The sequence below is a fragment of the Natrix helvetica genome (genome assembly GCF_964273705.1).
Source record: "Natrix helvetica genome assembly, chromosome: Z".
In the NCBI taxonomy this organism is placed as follows: domain Eukaryota; kingdom Metazoa; phylum Chordata; class Lepidosauria; order Squamata; family Natricidae; genus Natrix; species Natrix helvetica.
Genome location: NC_138554.1, coordinates 29,807,564 through 29,829,170, shown reverse-complemented (window position 1 = coordinate 29,829,170; position 21,607 = coordinate 29,807,564). Strand labels below are relative to the sequence as shown.

The following is a 21,607-nucleotide window of genomic DNA, read 5'->3' as shown; positions in this document are numbered from 1 at the left end:
AAAAGGACTATGAATTATTCCTTTGTTGATGCAACCTAGGCCTAGATTCTTTGGCAACTGCAGCACAAAGCTGGCTCATACTTAAGGTATGCTGCTATTGAGTAGCACCACCTATTCTACATTTGTGCATTTGATATCTCTTGCTTAAGTGTAGGGCGTTACTTTTTTTTACCAATGAATTGTATTTTGTTATATGGGGTCCAGTATTCAACTCTGTCAAGGTATTTCTGCATCTTGAGTCTATTATCTGAAGTGTTAGCTATTTCCCACATCTTGATGTTGTCTTCAGATTTCATGGTTTTCCTTTCCATCTTCTCATCCACATCATTTATGAAGATATTGAACTGGGTATAAGACAAAACCTTGAGTTAAATCACTAAATGCTATAACATTATGACAAATATGAACTATATGTTATTTCAAAATAACTATTTTGAAACATGGAATAAAATTAAAGATATGTGAAGATGGAAGAAACTGCAAGTAGTATTGTGGATAATTACTGTGATAAAAGTGAATGTTCTACCTAGTACATTGTTCAGTTTTAATTGTTGCTACCTATTTATTGTGATTGAATACTGACTTATATATTTCTTAGGAACATTGATGAAAAAAATGGGTCATGGGACTTTCAAAAGTCAAAACACTTAACAATCTCTGAGCCAGAGAAATATTTTATAAATTGGACATATATTACATAAAACAGTAATTTTGGAAATAGATGCAAAATACCCTCTCTGTCAATGAGTCATAACCTGTTTTTGTCCAATGCTTGTCAAGACAAATGTTGCTCTTTCTCAGTCCCTTCAAACAGTCACTTGAATTGTCATTGAGCTTTTTCATGTTAACTAGCAATGGGACAAGAGTTAGTAACCATTTTGAAGAAGTTAGGCTAGTTAAGGGTGGAGGATGTTTCAGAGTCTCCTTCATCTCTTCATGCTGCCCTTCTATAACTATAACCTAACTTACTTAACTTTTAACTCCCTATGTTGAGAAAGCATTGCATTGCCAAAACTCTCCAACTTTGCTCCTGCAGTTGCATCCTCCATCACATTTTAAAAGAAAGTCACAATATATTTGATTTATAAAATTTTGGACAAAGAACATATTTCAGAAAGAAAGTGTGTTTGTGTTTGTGTTAGTGTTTATTTGGATTTATATGCCGCCCTTCTCCAAAAGGACTCAGGGCGGCGTACAACATTAAAAAACACACATCCCAAAAGTTAAAAAAAAATTAAATCCATATCCAAAAAAACAAACTGAATTTAAAAGACAATACATTTAAAATAAGTTAAAATTAACAGGCCAGGCCGGCTTGCTGGAAAAGCCAATTTTTAGGGCGCGTCAGGGATTATGCGAAGCTCCGGGGGCAGGGATTATGCAAAGCTCCAGGGGCAGCTCATTCCAGAGGGAAGGCGTTCCCACAGAGAAGGCTCTCCCCCTGAGGGTCACCAGCCGACACTGTCTGGCCGACGGCACCTTGAGGAGGCCAACTCTGTGGGATCGTACTGGACGGTGGGAGGCTACTGTTTTGGAGTTTTGGAGGAGGAGCTTCCGGGGAATGGCAGCTGACTTCTGAGCTCCGAAAATGCTCCGGAGCTCTTTGACAAAGGAGGGGTTGCTGCCGGCCCTTTTTCCACCTTTTGGGCCGGGATTGAGTCTCAATGACCACCCTGGTTTTCTTTGAGACCTAATTTGGTCCGTCAGGATGGCGAATAGCCAGAGGGAGATTAAGAAAGCACCGGCTGACATGGGGATTGCAGTTGGAATTGGAGACCGATTATGGCGGCGGCCACCGGAGGGAAGCGCGAGGACGGAGAGAGGCCCGTGACGCAGGATGCCGACGGAAGGCCTCCGAGAGGGCCGTAAGTCGGCTGGAACGGAGCCCGGACCAGGAGGGGAGGCAGGTTGAAGCCAGGACTAGCTGCTGGAAGCTGTGCTGTCTGCTGGAACCAGGCAGAAAGGGGAAAGGGGGCAGAACAGGGCTTCTGCATTAGGGGCAGAACAGGGCCTGTCCTGGAGACAGGCAGGAGCCCCCCCCCACCTGGCAGACTAAGATCTATTGCCCCCCCCCCCACCTGTGCTGTGTGCTGGAACCAGGCAGAAAGGGGAAGGGGGGCAGAACAGGGCTTCTGCATTAGGGGCAGAACAGGGCCTGTCCTGGAGACAGGCAGGAGCCCCCCCCCACCTGGCAGACTAAGATCTATTGTCCTTTTGCAAACTACCTGCCATGGCTTGTGCCCAGGTGCCCCTGATGACTATAATCTGCCCGTTTAACATCTGGTATCCTGCTGACTTCCTGCTATTTATGACTTATGGCATTTCACCTGCCGGGCTACTCCTACTACCTCTCCCCCTCTCCCCCTCGCCATCTGCTATTTTATAACAACTAGCTACTACAAACTATCTGCCCTCTTCCGCCCATAATGGACCGCACCCAGGCCTCCATCTATTTATTTACCATCCATCTTCCAACCGATCACCTGGCCAACATAAGATCTTCCCACCTAGTTGTGATCGTGGACATTTCTTTCCTCCCATTAGATCCTGGCTTATTGATTTTAACATCAACAGCACCCTGACTTTGTCATAGCTTTTTACCATTACGTATTCGAGGTCGGACTTGCTCCAGCTGCGGGAATCCCCCCTCTCGCAGGCATGGCCCTTTGCCCCCTCCGGGGCCCACCTTGATGACGGGTTTGTGAACCCAGAGAGGTGGAGGAAGCGCAAACTTAGGGGTTTTTTAATGAAATGTTTTTTATCCTTTTTAGGGGGCTCCAGGGTGGGGGGGCGGGGGCGGGTGGGTCAGATCAGGAGCGATGTGAGAGCCAGGCCTCCAGGTGTGGTCGTGAGCAGAAGGAGCGGAAGGGAGGAGGAGGGGGAGGATATCATTCCTATACAGGGCTCTTTAATTCCAACGGTCGCAGGGAGGGGCAGATACGAGGACAGATTAAGAACTTATAGTCGGTTGGGAGACCGTGGTTGCTGGTTACACTCGGTCGCTTGTACCAATCCCCGCGGTCTAGGTGGTCAAGAGTTACAGACCCAGGGCCTGAGGCTGTTGTTATGCAATGCGAGGTCCGTTGTTAACAAGGCCCCCCTCATTCACGATCTAATTTTAGAGGGGGAGCTGGACCTCGCGGGAATAACAGAGACCTGGTTGGGCCATGAGGGAGGTCTTCCCCTCGTGGAAATGTGCCCACCAGGCTACTGAGCATTTCACCAGCCCCGGGCCCAGGGAAGGGGCGGTGGGGTGGCAGTAATTATTCGGGAGGACTTAGAGCCGAGGGAGTCTACTGTGCCACAGACGTCCGGATGTGAATCCCTTGTTGTGAAATGGGGCCCTGGGAGACAGTTGGGCCTGCTGATAGTATACCTGGCTCCTCGCTATACATCAGCGGCCCTGCCTGAACTCCTCGAGCTGATCGCATCGGTGGCGGTCGAGACCCCCAAACTTTTAGTGATGGGGGATTTTAACCTGCCATCGATGGGAGAAGCATCAGAGGGGGTTCGGGAGTTCATGGCTTCCATGACAGCCATGGACCTGACTCAAATGATTCAGGGCCCGACACACGAGGGAGGACACACTCTGGACCTCGTTTTTGTCTCTGGCCAGTGGTTGAGTGATCTGGGAGGAGGGGACTTAACCATCACTCCCCTGTCATGGTCAGATCACTCACTCCTTCGTCTTGACTTCCCTGGTGCTACCTCCCGCTGCGGGGAGGCGGAACCGGAAAGCACTAGATGGTTCCGCCCCAGGCGCCTGATGGAACCAGATAGGTTCCAGACGGAGCTTGGGCCACCTCCTGTAACCTTGACCCGCCCCCGGGTAGAGGACCTGGTGGTCGCGTGGAATAATGCGACTACCGGGGCCTTGAACAGGGTGGCGCCTTTGCGGCCTCTCCGGCGGCAATGATCCACCCTGGCCCCTTGGTTTACCGAGGAGCTGAGGGTGATGAAATGCCGCAAGAGACGTCTAGAGAGTCGTTGGAGATCCTCTCGTTCCGAACTTGATCGAACACAGGCACGAGCCCATTTAAGGACGTACCTTGTGGCATTGAGAGTGGCCAAATGCCAATATTGTGCCACTCTCATTGCATCCGCAGAGAACCGCCCTGCCGCCCTGTTTCGGGTGTCCCGCTCCCTCTTGTTTCAGAGGCCGCGGGAGGCCCCTCTACAGGGCAGAGCAGAGGAATTTGGGAAATATCTGCAGGATAAAATCGCTCAAATCCGGAAGGATTGGGCCCCTGTTAGTGGTCCAATGGAGACGTCCGTGGCGAGTCTTGAGGAATCGACCTGGGAGGAGTTTGACTTGGTTGCCATCGAGGATTTGGACAGAATGCGTGGACGACTGCGACCCACCACATGTTTATTGGACCCGTGCCCCTCCTGTCTTGTACTGGCATCCTGGGAGGTTACACGAGACTGGCTCCTGGACCTAGTGAACGCTTCGCTGAGCGGGGGGTCTCTCCCGGCCGCCTTGAAAGAGGTGGTGGTGAGACCCTTGCTCAAGAAGCCTTCCCTGGATCCTTTGGAGCTGGCCAATTATCGTCCTGTCTCCAACCTTCCCTTTTTGGCGAAGGTTGTAGAGAGTGTGGTGGCCTACCAGTTTCCACGGCATCTGGAGGAAAATGATTATCTAGACCCGCGCCAGTCCGGCTTCCGCCCTGGTCACAGCACGGAGACCGCCTTGGTCGCGTTGGTGGATGATCTCTGGAGGGCCAGAGATAGAGGTTGTTCCTCTATCCTGGTCCTATTAGACCTCTCGGCGGCTTTTGATACCATCGACCATGGTATCCTGCTGCGCCCGCTGGAGGGGTTGGGGGTCCGGGGCACCGTTTTGCGGTGGTTCGGCTCCTACCTTTCTGGCCGGACGCAGCGTGTGTTGGCAGGGGAGGAGAGGTCGACCCTACGCCCCCTTACTTGTGGGGTGCCACAGGGGTCGGTCCTCTCGCCACTCCTGTTCAACACATATATGAAGCCGCTGGGTGAGATCATCCGTGGTTTCGGGGTGGGATACCATCTGTACGCTGATGATACTCAGCTGTACTTTTCCACCCCGAACCACCCCATCGAAGTGATGTCCCGGTGTGTGGAAGCCGTACGGATCTGGATGGATGACAACCGACTCAAACTCAACCCCTCCAAGACGGAGTGGCTGTGGGTACCGGCTCCCCGGTTCAGCCAATTAATTCCATCATTGGCCATCGGGGGCATTCAACTTGCCCCCGTGGAGCGGGCGCGCAATTTGGGTGTCCTCCTGGATGCCAGGCTGTCCATGGATGACCATGTGACAGCCGTGGCAAGGGGGGCGTTCCACCAGGTGCGCCTGGTGCGCCAATTGCGCCCCCTACTGGACCGGGACGCCTTACGCACAGTCACTCATGCGCTGGTGACGTCTCGCTTGGACTACTGTAATGCTCTCTACATGGGGCTTCCCTTGAAATGCACCCGGAGGCTACAGTTGGTCCAGAACGCAGCCGCGCGGGTAATTATGGGGAGTACTAGGTACTCCCATGTGACACCATTCCTGCGCGAGCTGCACTGGCTTCCTGTGGTCTATCGGGTGCGTTTCAAGGTTTTGATAACAATCTTTAAAGCGCTCCATGGCTCAGGACCTAGTTACTTGCGCGATCGTATTCTGCCCCATACATCCCTGCGACCAATCCGCTCGCACAGAGAGGGCCTCCTCCAGGTGCCGTCCACCAGACAGTGTCGAGGGGCGGCGCCTAGGAGTAGAGCCTTCTCTGTGGCGGGCCCAGCCCTGTGGAATGACCTCCCTCCGGATATTAGGAATACCTCTGACCTCCGCTCCTTTCGTGTAAAGCTCAAGACCCACCTTTTTCAAGTTGCTGGCCTGGCTCAACTTTGATCCAACTATATCGCTCCTGACGGTTTTTTATTTTATTTTTTATTTGGGGTATTTTAATTGCATTCAATTTATTTAGGGGTTTTTAAACATTGTGTTTTTACTTGTTTTTATCTATCACTTCACCTCCTCCTTGTATATGTCGTGTATATGTCTTGGTATATGTTTTGTTATATGTATGTCGATATATTTATTTCCTATGTTTAGTTGTACGCCGCCCCGAGTCCTTCGGGAGAGGGTGCGGCTAAGAAATAAATATTTATTATTATTATTATTATTATTATTATTATTATTATTATTATTATTATTATTATTATTATTATTATTATTATTATTATTATTATTATTACTGGTGGCAGTAGGTGGTCTCGCAGGTACCCTGGGCCTAAACCATGGAGTGCTTTAAAGGTCATAATTAATACCTTAAATCGCACCCGGAAAACAACCGGCAACCAGTGCAGGCCGCCTAAAAGGGGTGTAACATGGGAGCACCTAGGTACCCCCATGACAACCCATGTGGAAAGAAAGAATGAAAGAAAGAAAGATGATTTCTGTATACATTTCCACATTAACACAGGTATTGCAATGACTGATGAGCATCAGAGATTGGCTGGGATGGAGGTTATTTTACTTGGAACTAAGATATTTTGGACACAGAACATATTTCAGAAAGAAAGAAAGAAAGAAAGAAAGAAAGAAAGAAAGAAAGAAAGAAAGAAAGAAAGAAAGAAAGAAAGAAAGAAAGAAAGAAAGAAAGAAAGAAATATGATTTGTGCATACAATTATTTGATTTTGATGGAGAACTTAGGGATGACTGATGTATTTATGAAAATGAATCTTTTACCAGTATACTTTTTAGTTTTAATCACTTCCATCAATTTATTGTATAAAAAGTTTAACTTGTTTATTTGGCAGAAAAGTTTATTTTAAAAAAGGCTCATGGCACTTTCATGGTGTAAAAAAAAATCAAAGGAAATTACAGTAATTAAATAAAGACTTCTAGTTTTTTCTCAGGAGAGATGTGTAAAATATTGAGAATTGAAAAGGCCTTGATTATTTCCCCAATTATTGAAATTATATGTCCCTTCTCTAGCTTATTAAACTCAATATTCAGCAAACGTAATAATAGGAGTGCTTTTTCCTATCTTCAAAATATAATTTGTTGAATAGTATAGAGAGCTATCATTTGAAGCATTTCTATTCTAATCTTCATTTCATGTTCCAAGCTATTTTATCTCTATTTCATTCCTAATAGTTTCTGGAATTTCTTCTCTTTTTCCCCCTTTCCTATTTCTTATTCTAATGTGCATAAATGGGAGGATATACACTGAGAAATTTTCTCCCTGTGTACTGACTGCTCAGATCACTTTTAGCTAAAGGAATTTATCTTTACCATGTGGAGAAACCATGGAAGAAAAATGAACAAACAGGAGCTTTATTGCCTGTAAATATGGTAACCCATCCAGCATTTTTATTAATTTGAAAGCAATGAGGAAGTCAAGCAAGCAAGAAATGAAGATTGCAAAATAGCTTCTGAAATATTTTTTTTAAGTGGCACATGAGTTCAAAGTACTGTACATTAAAAAACCAAAGCAGAAGAGACAATCTAAAACTAAAATCTGTTTGAAGAAAATATTCCAGTAAAATATTCCATATTCTGTTTTTCTTAATAGGAACAATTGTCAATTATAGGATGGGAGTGTAAGAATGATGCTCTTTGTATTCCTGTTCTGTATCACATGCAAATCACATGCTATCAATTGTAGTATACCTGATGACCCACTTCCTATACCCCATCAATTTGCTCAGCCAGGAAATATTATTTTGGGGATGATTACCTCTCAAGCCTTTTTCTTTCACAGCAGCCCTTCCTTCATAGAAGACCCCTCTCGGACATTGATTAAGGAAGCGATGTAAGGAATATTATTATTTTTTCTTCAGACCAGTAAGTGCAAAATAATTGGGTGAAAAAGCAGCAGGATTATAAGTCTTTGAAATTTTTCATACCCACAATATCATTGGGAATTTGCTGTTACTTAGTGTTCTCTTTTTCTGAAGTATAAACGTTTGGCTACTGAGTAGAAAACTCCATATGCTTTCATACCTTGCACCAAATCCATATATGATTCTTCTGATGTTCACTTTGTGATTCATAAAGCATTTGTAATTTTTATGACAATGTGGCAGTAGACCAAGTTAATAATAGCAATGCCCCTACCTGACTTCAAAACGTCTTCTGTTGAATAGTATTTAGAGAACTGTCATTTGAAGCCTAGTGTGCATTTGAAGCTTTTCTATTCTAATCATCATCAAATTTCTAGTATTACTCTGAAAGGAGTACGTAGGATCAAATACCATCAATTGATTCTTAATAATAAAAGCAACTCCTTCCAGTTTCTTCTCTTTACTTTTCTTTAAAATTATAAATGGAATCTTTTCAAACAACTATTTCTCACTCCCAAAGAATGTGGGTCTCTGAAGATATGCCCATAGCACTTGTTGCTCAGTAAATGTTTCTGAAAATTGGGACACAATGTCTCTTGACAGCTGCCTTCTGGCTGCATGTAATGCGTCTATTCTGCAGACTCCATTAGTTTCCTGAGATGGTCCAGTTCATAAATGCTTCCTTCAACCTGCTCTAGCAAGTATCCAGTTTTCAAAGAAAACTCCCTTAATTTTAAACCTGCTAACCTGTTAATTTGACAAACCTGTCAAATTAATTTCCCCCTCTATCCAATTGCATGACTGATTTAACTATTGTTGCCTATATCTGGATGTCTTCTTGATTTTTCATTTAAAACTTATAAATCAGCAAACATTGTTTTTTCAAACTTTCCAATAAGATTTAATGTTTAAAACAGCCAAGTCCCTTTTATCTTTTATATCTCTTTTTGGAAGCATTATAAAGAATATGTAATATAATATTCAAAGACCTTTATTTATTATTGCTTTAATTTTAATATAGTCCAAGTCCCTCTTAAAGCCAAGCTTTCTCAGCAGAGTGTTCTAAGACAGAGAAAATAGATATTCAATCACAGAGTAATGCAGAAGCAGCTGAGAGAATAATTCTCACAGCAGAGAGAGAGAGAAAAAAGAGAAAATTTCTTCTTTAAAATAAAAAGCAAGGTTGTATACAAAAAAATGAAACAAATGAGTTATTTTAGAAAGACTTAAAAAAATTTAAGAAAATTCTTAGAATAAAAATCCAGTAGAAATCAGCTCAAGTCACTTTCACTGCAAAGAAAAGAAATCCTCATGCCAATGACTTTCTTGTGGCAAAAGAGGAAGTATTTTAAAACTGGAGTAAAATGATGAAAGTTTACATTTGCATTCAAGCAAAGGAGTATAGAGCAAATTAGCATTTATCCAGGGCAGATGTGTCAAACTCGATTTCATTCAGGGCCATATCAAGGTTGTGTTTGACATCAGGGGTTGTGTGGGAGTGGTCAGTTCAACATCTCTCATGTTGGGGGCAACTGTAGTGGCCCAAGCACTCTGCCAGTGAAAAGAGAACTCAGGAGGGCAGCACACGGTCCTCCCGAGCTCCGTTTTTGCTGGCAGAGGGTTGCAGGATTTCATTGCAGCCAAAATTGGGCGATTTGTGTGTTGCTATCCCAAGCTCCCTCTTCTCTGGCAGAGGCACCACAGGCCGGTCCTTTGCTATTTCCAGGGAGGCCGTGTGGGCCAGATCTAAGCACCCTGCAAGGTGCTTAGCAATGTTCCCTCTAAGCTGAGCAGCTGCGTGGCCGCGCACGTGACAAGAAAATGCCACGCAGCAGTTTCCAACTTCCGAACAGTGATTTTTAATGTGACAACGTGATGTACATTTGATGGAAATCAAGCCGCTGGACTGTGGACTTTAGTCTGAAGAGTGGAGACTAGATGTAGGTCGAGCGACATTAGGCAAGTGTCAAATGACAAGCAGTATGCAGGACACTCCAATCAAGTTGGGGAGAAACTGAGCCGTGCCCATGCTCAGGCATGAAAATGTGCCACTCAAACACTATACTTTCTGCGCACTCTGAAAAAAAATTAGAGGGAACATTGGCCCACGGGCCTTGAGTTTGACACCGCTGATGCAGGCTATTAACAATTAAACTTCAAAAGGTGGTTAAAAACAGCTGCAACTAGGAAAATAGAGACCAAACCCTCTGGCTTATTTTACTCCAAATTGCAGCCATCTAGATTTGCTTCTCAGGCAAGTATGTAGTCATCCAAGGGTAATCATGGGTGGTTCCTAGCTGCACCATTCAAATCTGGTGAGTGCATTGCTAAAGAATTAGCTTTGGCATCAAAATCAATTGTTTGTTGGCAGGAAGAAAAAATGTCCCGCTGCTCAGTGTGCCATTTTCTGGATCTCTCCATTGTCTTTCAGTATTATAGGTCTGAATGCACAAGTACAAGAGAAGTATAGGATACACTTTTTATGTTGTTTAATGACATTGACAGTTTTTATTGCAGTTATGTGCCAAATGTCTATCAGCAAATCCTTGCTTTGGTGTTTGCTGTCAAGGAGATCAATAATAATCCTGAGCTTTTACCCAACATCACATTGGGTTTCCACATTGTGAACAATTACTTTCCTGCGAAGATAACTTATAAGGCAACCTTGAGCATACTTTCTACACAGCAGAAGTTTGTTCCCAACTTTACCTGTGATTTTAAGAAAATGTTTATTGCTGCTATTGGAGGACGTATGACAGAGACCTCATTCACCATGGCCACAATCCTCACCAACTACAAGATTCCACAGGTAGATCTTTGAGATGGCTCACTAGAAATCCCAGGTTTCTTTATTTGCTTCCATTCTTAAAGTAAATTTAGGCCCTTTTCAGAACTGACAATCCCAGGGGAAAATCTAGGAGAATAGCAATAACACTTAGACTTATATACCACTTCACAGTGTTTCCCAACGCTCTCTTAGCAGTTTACAGAGTCAGCACATTGTCCCAAACAATCTGAATCCTCGTTTTACTGACCTCAGAAAAATGGATACTGAGTCAAATTTTTGTATTGTGCATTCAATTAGTGTAACCTTGAATAAACTGTTTAGAAACCAAGGATTCTTTGCAGTTTTCCCCAACTATGGAATCATATTCAGCAAATTCCTGTTGCTATTAAGTTTCAAAGTTGTTGGGTCACTACAGAAAACCCTTTCCTACATGCTGCTTGACTCCCTTCAACTAGAGTCAACTAGAAGGATTTTGCAGATCATATATGCTTGGCTTTTGGTCTTGTGCTATGTTTTAAGTGTTTCCACAATCAGTTCAAATGGGCTCAGAAACATATAGGAAACCTTTGGAACTGATACAATATAGCAAACGTATGAACTAACTACATAATTTCCAGCAATACTTTAGTGCCATTTTTTAAATGTTACTTATGATAAAGATGAATCCCATTTTTAAATCTTACATAATAGTTTGCATATTTGCTATATAATGTCTTTCAGCTGACCTTTGGAACATTTTCTCCAATACATGATGAGAAAAATGCATTTCCATCCTTGTACCAGATGGTTCCAAATGAAATGCATCAATACATTGGGATTATTCAATTACTTCAGCATTTTGGATGGATATGGATTGGCATCTTGGCTGTGGATGATGACTATGGGGACATGTTTTTGCAGAAAATTGAACCGTTGCTTTCCCAAAACAGCATTTGTTATGCTTTTATACTTAGAACACCACCAAAGGCATATCTAGATCAATATATACACTTGCTGTCAATGGAGTTAAGATATGATCAACTCTTTATGGATGATAAAGTCAAAGTGTGTTTAATCTATGCCCTAACTCCAGCCATGCAAAATCTGAGAATTATCATCCTTGTAGCATCTTGGACTTCACTGCAACCTTTGGGTAAAGTGTGGATTATTACTTCCCATTGGAATTTTGAATCACTGTCTGTTCAGAGACTGTGGGACATACAGAGTCTCTATGGTGCCCTATCATTTGCAGTTCGCTCAAAAGAACCCCCTGGATTCCAAGAATTTCTTCAGAGTGTAAGACCATATTGGGCAAAAGAAGACAATTTCATTCAAAATTTTTGGGAGCAGGCATTTGACTGCCCATTACACATATCTGGTATAAATGAAGATAACAAGGTATTGTGCACTGGGAATGAGAAGTTAGAGAGTCTGCCGAGTATATTATTTGAAATGAGCATGAGTGGTTACAGCTACAACATTTACAATGCAGTCCATGTTATGGCACATTCTTTGGATGTCTTACTCAAATACAGATCTAGATGTAGAAATGCAATAAGAACAGAACAAGTAATATTTCAGGATTTACAACCATGGCAGGTATTTCATTTCATTTCTAATACATTGTTTGTTTTATTGCACTAGGATATAGTGAGAATGATGTTACATATAAAGCTATTTAGAATGATACAGCATTGCTTCACCAATCAATTTTGTTGGATGAAAAAGACTTTCTTTTGAACAAAATCAAAGCTTTTACATTAGTAGTTATTTAAGAGAGATATTTCTTTCCTAATGAGGAAACATTATAACTACTAATTTAAAAGATTGTCTTTGGTTTAGGAGGAAGTATTCTATTCTACAGAATTTACTGGGTCACAGCCTTTAACCAAAGAAGGCCATTTTTGTTTTCCTTAAGATCTGTAGTTTTACATGCTATTTTGCTTTGAATTCTAAGAACCATGGAGAACATGGCAGACTATGAAAAAATTTTCTGCTGGCTGCAAGGAGGGAATCAAAGAGACAAAGAGGACTAGGTAGTGGCCCGTGAGCCTAATGACGTGCGAATCATATATCTATAAACCAAAATAGCAATAATATATTCTGGATTAATGTGCTTGAAATTGTGATTTTATTTTATTTCAAAATGACCGGCTTAGTTGAAGGTAATAGCTGTTTTGCACCTGTCTTTCGCAGTACACTTTTCAAATTTGGATACTGTCCCCTTTGTAAACAAATTACTAGTCTACATAGACAGATTACCTATCTAGAATCTCTAATCTGTGCTCTCCAAGCACAAATTAGGTGTCCAATTCGGCCATGCCATTCTATGGAAATGCTACGCTATCAGCCTCCCCTCCCCTGCCAAGATCCTGCAGGAGAAGAGCTGTCTGGACAAACATGGGGTCTGGCAGGGTGAGAGCTGTGAACCATAAACACGAAGCTTTTGCTGTGACCCAGCATAACAGATATAGTGCCCTTGTTGACCCTAATGGGGACACTAAAGAGACAGATCGAGGTAATTGAGATAATGATGTCTCAAATAAGCAGTGGATCATGTTCCAAAATGAAGAACTTACTTCAGAAAGGTGAAATGGGGAACCAAATATCATACATCAGTCACACAAGAAGAGCAAGGTATGCAAAAAGAAAAGTCACCTTCTGGTTGATGATTCAATCATAAGAGATGTAAACTTGGAGTCCTAGTGGACAACCATTTAAATATGAGCCAGCAGTGTGCAGCAGCTGCCAAAAAAGCCAATATAGTTCTAGGCTGCATAAATAGAGTATAGAAACAAGATCATGTGAAGTGTTAATACCACTTTATAATGCCTTGGTAAGGCCACACTTGGAATACTGCATTCAGTTTGGGTCACCACGATGTAGAAAACATGTGGAGACTCTAGAAAGAGTTCAGAGAAGAGGAACAAAAATGATTAGGGGACTGGAGACTAAAACATGAAGAACGGTTGCAGGAACTGGGTATGTCTAGTTTAATAGAAAGAAGGACTAGGGGGAACATGATAGCAGTGTTCCAATATCTCAGGGGTTGCCACAAAGAAAGGTTAGTCAAACTATTCTCCAAGGCACCTGAGGGTAGAACAAGAAGCAATGGGTGGAAACTAATCAAGGAGAGAAGCAACTTAGAACTGAGGAGAAATTTCCTGACAGTTAGAACCATTAATCAGTGGAACAGCTTGCCTCCAGACGTTGTGAATGCCCGAACACTGGAAGTCTTTAAGAAGATGTTGGATAGCCATTTGTCTGAAATGGTATAGGGTTTCCTGCCTAGGCAGGGGGTTGGACTAGAAGACCTCCAAGGTCCCTTCCAACTCTGCTATTGTATTGAATTTTGTGGAAGTGGGAATGAATAATATATTAAGCTTTATTTTGGAAGTTCAAAATGTAGAAAAGGCAAAACCATACATTCTAAAGTTTGAGGTGGGTTATGAATTATAGATCAGAATCTGAATGCACATCACAATGGATACCCAAAATATTCATATTATAAAATATGAAACATATATAATTATAAGATAACTAGTTTGGTGTGATGGTTAAGGCACTGGGTTAGAAAAAGGGAGAAGTTTCTTCTAATTCTGGATACCTTGACACAAAAACCTGCAGATTCTGGTCCAGATAGCAGTTAACACCAACTTGAAGACATCCTTAATCTTTATTTGTGTTTTACAAAAAAAGATAGTTCAAGCTTGACATAATTTTCTGTAATTGTTGGATTTCAAAGTTTTGCTGTTAATTTCTTTCATTTTTTAAAAAAACAATATATAGTTTAATTCTTTCTTGAAAAGCATCATATTCAACAACAGTATGGGAGACACTATTGCATTTGATGAAAACAGAGAACTGATTACAGGTTTTAATGTTGCAAACTGGATTACTTTCCTCAATAATTCCTTTTCTCGAATCAAAGTTGGAACATTAGAAATTCGGGCTCCATCAGGCAGAGAATTAACTCTTAATGATGATCAAATTGTATGGCACAGAAGCTTTAACCAGGTGAGAAGTAGCTGTAGATTCTCAACTAATAACAAAAGTAAGACATTTTTTGGAGCAATTTGCAAATACAATTGAAGTAATTGAAGAAAATTATGTTTTGGTGTTTTGGGGCTTTTTAAGCTGATGAGGTTTAACATTTTCTACATATGCAATTGAGCACTGAGGTGTTGATGGCAGGTTTATGGCAAATACCTCCAATTGTGCTTGGGATGAATAGATTAATAATGTAACTACAGAGAGGTGCAGACTTATGATTGGTCACTTAATAACCTTTCAAATTTAAAATGGAGTGAAAAATAGCTATTTACCACCTGCTGCTGCCTCCCTTGGAGACATAGAAACTGACTCAGATTAATGAACAGATGTAGTTTCCCAAGGTCAAATGAACATGAAGAGTTTTTAGCTAGTTTCCAGCAAAAACATGCACTTTTGGCAGAATTGAATGGTTGCAAAATCAATTTTTTCACATAGTATCCTGACTTTCAAGAGCAGCATCTTATGACTGAAATCCAGAACCCCATTGTGGTTGTAAATCAGTGACCACCTGTAGTGCCATGTTCTGTTTTTAAACAGTTTGGCTTCAAAAAAACCACCTAGATTACATTTGATGATGTTCAGAAAAAGTATTAGCTAAAGTATTTATTAAGAGTAATCTGAACATGTGTGAGGTCCTATGAAAAAGATAATTTTCTGCCCTTTCAGGTCTTCTGCTAGAACATCCAAAAAAGTCAATGCCAATTCCTTCCCTTTAACTCAAGCTTCCTCACTTTTATTTTCTTCTACTTCTTCATCCTGGTTGTGGGTTTCCCTGTTTTGAAAAGTTCAATTAATGCAAATATTTCAACCTCTGATTCTCTCATACCTGTTATTGTTCAGGTGCTTCCTCTTTCTGTGTGCAATGACCACTGCTATCCAGGCTCCAGCAGAAAGAAGAAGGAAGGAGAGAAATTTTGTTGCTATGATTGTGTGCCATGTTCAGAAGGACAGATATCTGATAAAATAGGTAGGACAAAAAGAGGACTTTGGCTAACTAGACAGTAATAATCCAATCCAGTGGCCTGATTTATTTAAGGAGAATCATATGAACAACGGCAAAAAAAGAAAAGAAAAAAAAAGAAAAAAATCCTCTTTTGCCCAATTTAAATACTAACAACTGACTCAAATGCATGGTGGTTGGGATGTCCTGGGTTTATGTGATCAATTTTTGTATTTGTTCTAACAAACAAAGTTATGTAGAGAAGCCAGGTTTACTTAATAACCAGGTTACTAATTAACAACTGCAGTGTGTTAGATTCGGGCAACGAGAGGACAGACTCCAGACGATTGTGACAACAGCTCTTTATTAGTTAGGTAGAAGTGATCCAGCTGAGTACGGGGTCGTGCAGCTCCCCTTTTATGCGGAGCTGGAAGACCTCCCGTCCAATCAGAACAACCCCTTGTTCCCGCCCTAGCGGCGGACCTGAGTGGAGACTACAGCTGTTTATGCAAATATCTAACACCCCTCCCCTCTTAGATGGAGTGTTCCTGTTAGTTACAAAGTCCTGTAAGTATGCGGGTTTCTGCCTTGCTCGGGTGGACCTGCGTAATTCGGGTTGCGCCTGAATGGGTGCTCGATCGGAGTGTTCTTTTTGTTCCTCCATCCTGGTTGGGGATTGTTGATTCCCTTTACTCGGGGACTGCTCCGTTCTTACGCCGGCCTCTGGTTCCACCCTTGGTTCCACTGTGCCCTAGTCGTCTGCGATGGGTGTGTCGGGTTGTTGTGTCGGCAATCTCTCCGATGGTATAAGCTCTTCGTTAGGTGATCTTAGGTTGGAGTGTGTCAGGCGACCTCAGAGTTGGTCGATGTGTCTTTTCCAGTTCCTACCGTCTTCCAATTCTAACAAGTAGGAATGAGGCCCGGTGATGCCTATTACCTTTGCCGGAATCCACAGTGTTCCCCCTGCATAGCTGTGGGTGTATACTGAATCCCCTATGCTAAAATTCCGAATTTTGCTCGTGGAGTCTGGGGGCAATGTGGCAGAGTAATTTGGGTGTAGCCGGTCTAGGTGAGACCTTAGTCGGCGACCCATGAGGAGTTCAGCGGGACTCCTTCCTGTCATGGCGCTAGGGGTAATAAGTTGAATTTGTAGATAATGGTCAACCCGTGTTTCCCAATCACCCGGGCCCATCCTAGCGAGGGCCTCTTTTGCAGCTCGCACCATCCTTTCCGCCTGACCATTGGATGCCGGATGGAATGGCACGACGAGGGCATGCCGAATTCCCTGACTTGCTAAATAGGATTCGAATTGCATGGCCGTGAACTGGGGCCCGTTGTCGGAGACTAGAAGATCGGGCAGGCCATGCGTGGCGAAAAGTCGCCGTAGTACCTTGATGACCGCCTCTTCCGTGATTGAGGTCATCAGGACTACCTCTAACCATTTGGCCTATGCGTCCACAACTATTAAGAACATCTGTCCCTGAACTGGCCCTGCGAAATCTATGTGCATTCACGACCAGGGTGCCTGCGGTTTGTCCCACTCCATAGCAGGTGTTTCAGGGGGGGCTGTTCTGGATTCTTGGCACGGATTGCAAGTGGCCACCCATTCCTCTATCTCCTTGTCCATGTTAGGCCACAAAACGTAGCTCCTTGCTAATGCTTTCATCCTTACGATCCCTGGATGTCCTACATGCAAAGCTTCTAATACATTCTTCCACAGTTTGTGCGGTACAACAACGCGATCCCCCCACAGTAAACAACCTTTCAAAACCGACAGCTCATCCTGCTTAGACCAAAACAGTTTGAATTCAGGTCCCACAATCCCTTTGGGCCACCCCCTCCATACCCAAGTTTGCACTTGTCTGATTACGTTGTCCTTAGCAGAAAACCTAGCAACGTCCACAGAAGATACTGGTCCTGTGTCCAAACAGTCAATCAAAAGGACCGGCATTTCTGGAGTGGGGTCGGCCAACAGTTCCAGTAACGGGCAGCGGCTGAGCGCGTCTGCGTGTCCCAACATAGAACCCGGTCGGGGTACCAGTTTGTAGGAGTACGCAGCCAGGAAAACAGTCCACCTGGTCATGTGCGGGGAGAGGGAGACCAGTGTGGGTCGGTTTCCCGCCAGTAGACCCAGCAATGGTTTGTGGTCTGTCACGAGTTCGAAATCACGGCCGTAGAGATATTCATGAAAACGCTTGATTCCCGCCACAACGGCTAATGCCTCTATGTCCAGTTGGCTGTAGTTGCGTTCCGCCGAAGATAATGTCCTTGAGTAGAATGCGATGGGGGCTTTGTTTCCGTTTGGCATCCTGTGGCTGAGTACTGTGCCGACGCCGAAAGGTGAGGCATCACAAGTTAACACCAGCGGTAGGGTTTGGCTGTACTGGATTAGCAAGGAGTCGGCCGTCAGCAGGCGCTTGACTGCGGTGAAGGCGGTTGCCTCAGAGCGTCCCCAGGTCCATTTAGCGTTCTTCGCTAGAAGTCGGTGCAATGGTTCAGCAACGGTAGCTTTCTGTCTGAGAAAGACGCTGTAGAAGTTAAGAAGTCCGAGGAAGGCCTGCAACTCGGTCTGATTCCATGGTGTGGGGGCGTCCTGAATTGCCTTAATTTTTTTCGATGTCGGGTGTATTCCCAGTCCATCGATCCTGTAACCCAGGAATTCTATGCTGGGCACGTTAATTTGGCATTTTTCTTTTTTCAGGCGGAAACCCTTTTCTCGAATTCTGGCCAAAACAATCCTAACATGCTTTAATAGTTGCTCCTCATTTGCAGCTGATACTAAGATGTCGTCGAAATAAGGGACGACTCCTGGTATGCCCTGCAAAAGCTGTTCCATGACGCTTTGGAACAATCCCCGAGCAATGTTTACGCCGAATTGTAAACGGTTGCATTTAAAAGCACCCCTGTGCATCACTATGGTTTGGGCCTCCACCGTGGCGCTATCCACTGGCAGCTGCTGATAAGCTTGTGCCATGTCTAGTTTTGCAAAGATTTTTCCTGGCCCCAACGAGTGCAATAGGTGCTGTACTACGGGCACAGGATAAGCGTTCTGTTGGAGGGCGACATTAATTGTGCATTTATAGTCCGCGCAGATGCGGACTGACCCGTCTGGCTTAACCGGGGTCACGATTGGGGTTTCCCAGCGAGCGTGGTCCACTGGTTCAAGGATCCCTTGTTCTACCAGCTTATCAATTTCTTTATCAATTTTGGGTCGGAGCGCAAAAGGCACTCTCATGGGCTTGAGTCTGATGGGCGCCACATTTGGATCCAAATTGAATGAGATTGGTGTCCCCACATATTTACCAAGGCCGGGGCTGAACACATCCTCGAACTCCTTAAAAATTCCCTCGGCGCTGCTGTTACCCACGGCATTGATGCCGGTGACTTCCAACCCCAGGGCTTTGAACCAATCCAGTCCCAGGAGGCTCTGCAGTGGCGTGCTGGCTACGGTTACGGGCAGTTGGGTCATGATGTCTTTGAACTGGACTCGGAATGTGCCTTGACCCACGATGGGGACCCTGTTCCCCTGGTAATCGCGAAGCAGGATGCCTGGTGTCTGCAGTTGGTGCTTCTTTAGGTTGGGGATCGCCTTCTTCATCGCTGACCACGAGATGATCGTCAGTGATGATCCCGTGTCGACTTCAAGCTCGCATGGAGAGTCCTCCAGGAGGACAGTGAGTTTCAGCTTTTTAGGTTGCTTTGTGCGGACCTGTCCTATCGTTGTGAGATAGGTTCTTAGTGGTTCTCTCTGGGAATACTGTCTCTCGGCTCTCTGGGAATACTCTCTCTCGGCTGACTCCCTTTGTTCTCTCTCTGGGCGCCCTTTGTTTTTCCGCCAAGCCCCTGGGGTGGGCTCCTGTCGGCGATAAGATGGCGGTTGCCATGTTGTAGCAGGGACTTCGCTCCGACACACCTTTGCGATGTGTTCGACCTTGTCGGAACGCTGGCAAACAACGTCTCTAAAACGGCAGGTAGACCGGGGGTGATTCCTTCCGCAGCTCGCGCAGGGCGGCAAACGGAATTCAAATTTTCACGCTGGTTTTGTGTGGCTACTACGCATGCAATGGCTGTCTTCGCACTCGCTGTCCTCGGTCTCCTGATCGGTGGCCTCGTGATGCACCCGGGTCTGTCTGGTTCCCAATTGGGGTGTGCTGTACCCGCGTTGCAGCATTTCTGTTGATCTGTCCGCTGATTCCGAAGCTCTTGCCTCATCAAGTGCGATTTGCAGGGTTAAGTTGGGTTTGGCCAACAACCGTTTCTGCAAGGCATTGTCCCGTACTCCGCATATGAGGCGTGCTAGGATGTGCTCATCCAGATCCCTGAATTCGCAATATGTTGCTGCTTTTCGGAGTGCTGCAACGTATTGGTTGATGGACTCGTCCGCCTTCTGGTTCCTCATGTTGAATTTGTGGCGGCGAACGTGGCGGGAAGGTTTTGGCATGTAATGCATCTGTAGTGTTTGTTGTAGCGCCGTCCATGTTACCGCCTGGATGGGGGTTGGCTCCGATAGATCCCTGGCCGTCTCGAAGACCTCTCGCCCACAGTAGCTCAGGAACATATTCTTTTTCCGGGAGTCTGGTACTGCCATGAGATTGTTTGCCTCGAGGAAGCATTCGAATCTCAACATGTAGGATTCCCAATGTTCGGCTACTGGGTTGTACGGGGTTGGTGGAGCATGCATCGCCATCTTGTCTTGCATTTGAATTTCCCGCGCTGAGATGGCTGCCGGGATTTCCGCCGAAATCTGGGGCTGGATTGAATCCGTGGATTCTTGCTAGTAGATCTTTGTCCTATATGCCTCTCGATCCCACCTTCATCGCCAGTGTTAGATTCGGGCAACGAGAGGACAGACTCCAGACGATTGTGACAACAGCTCTTTATTAATTAGGTAGAAGTGATCCAGCTGAGTACGGGGTCGTGCAGCTCTCCTTTTATGGGGATCTGGCAGACCTCCCATCCAATCAGAACAACCCCTTGTTCCCGCCCTAGCGGCGGACCTGAGTGGAGACTACAGCAGTTTATGCAAATATCTAACACAGTGATTCATTTAACAACTGTGGCAAAAAAGGTTATATATTTTGTACATTGGAAAGATTACTTCTTTTCTCCTTTTTGCAGATATGGATGCCTGTATGAAGTGTCCAGAAAATAAATATCCTAACAACGTCCAAAATCAATGTATTCCCAAAGAGTTCACCTATCTCTCTTATAATGAAACTTTAGGAATCCTCTTTGTTACATTGGCTATTGTTTTCTCTTTGATCACAATCCTTGTGTTTGGAATCTTTTGGATGCATAGGGAGACTCCAATTGTCAGAGCCAATAACTGGAGCCTCACTTGTATCCTCCTTATCTCCCTTCTTCTTTGCTTCCTCTGCTCCTTCCTCTTCATGGGAAGACCTGAAAAGATGACCTGCCTTTTCCGGCAAATGACTTTTGGCATTATCTTTGCAGTGGCCCTTTCATCTGTATTGGCAAAAACCATGACTGTGATTCTGGCATTTATGGCAACTAAACCAGGCTCTGGAATGAGGAAATGGGTAGGAAAAGGACTGGCCAATTCTATTGTCCTTTTGGGTTCTTTCATCCAGGTGGCCATTTGCACTGTTTGGCTGAGTACCTCTCCTCCTTTCCCAGATATAGACCTGCACTCACTGAAGGGAGAAATCATAATGGAATGCAATGAAGGCTCAGTGATCATGTTTTACTGTGTCCTGGGTTACATGGGCTTCCTGGCTAGTGTCAGCTTTAACATTGCTTTCCAAGCCAGGAAGCTTCCCAGCAGTTTCAATGAGGCCAAGTTCATCACTTTCAGCATGTTGGTCTTTTGCAGCATTTGGTTGACGTTTGTTCCAACCTACCTGAGCACGAAAGGGAAATACATGGTAGCTGTGGAGATCTTCTCTATCTTATGCTCCAGTGCTGGTTTACTGGGGTGCATATTTTCCCCCAAATGCTACATCATTATATTGAGATCCGAGATGAACAAGAAGGAATATTTAATAAGGAAAGAAATGTAACTGACTTTTTGTGT

General features: G+C 44.2%; 1 protein-coding gene across 1 annotated transcript; it reads left to right on the top strand.

The window, feature by feature from the left end:
• Positions 1-1,782: 1,782 nt before the first annotated feature.
• Positions 1,783-21,593, top strand: LOC309401364 (vomeronasal type-2 receptor 26-like; the record flags this gene model as incomplete). Its single annotated transcript, XM_081970434.1, has 7 exons — positions 1,783-1,865; positions 10,331-10,622; positions 11,322-12,179; positions 13,087-13,217; positions 14,408-14,597; positions 15,474-15,600; positions 20,692-21,593. The coding sequence occupies 7 exons, from the start codon at positions 1,783-1,785 to the stop codon at positions 21,591-21,593; spliced, it is 2,583 nt and encodes an 860-aa protein (XP_081826560.1).
• Positions 21,594-21,607: the final 14 nt, after the last annotated feature.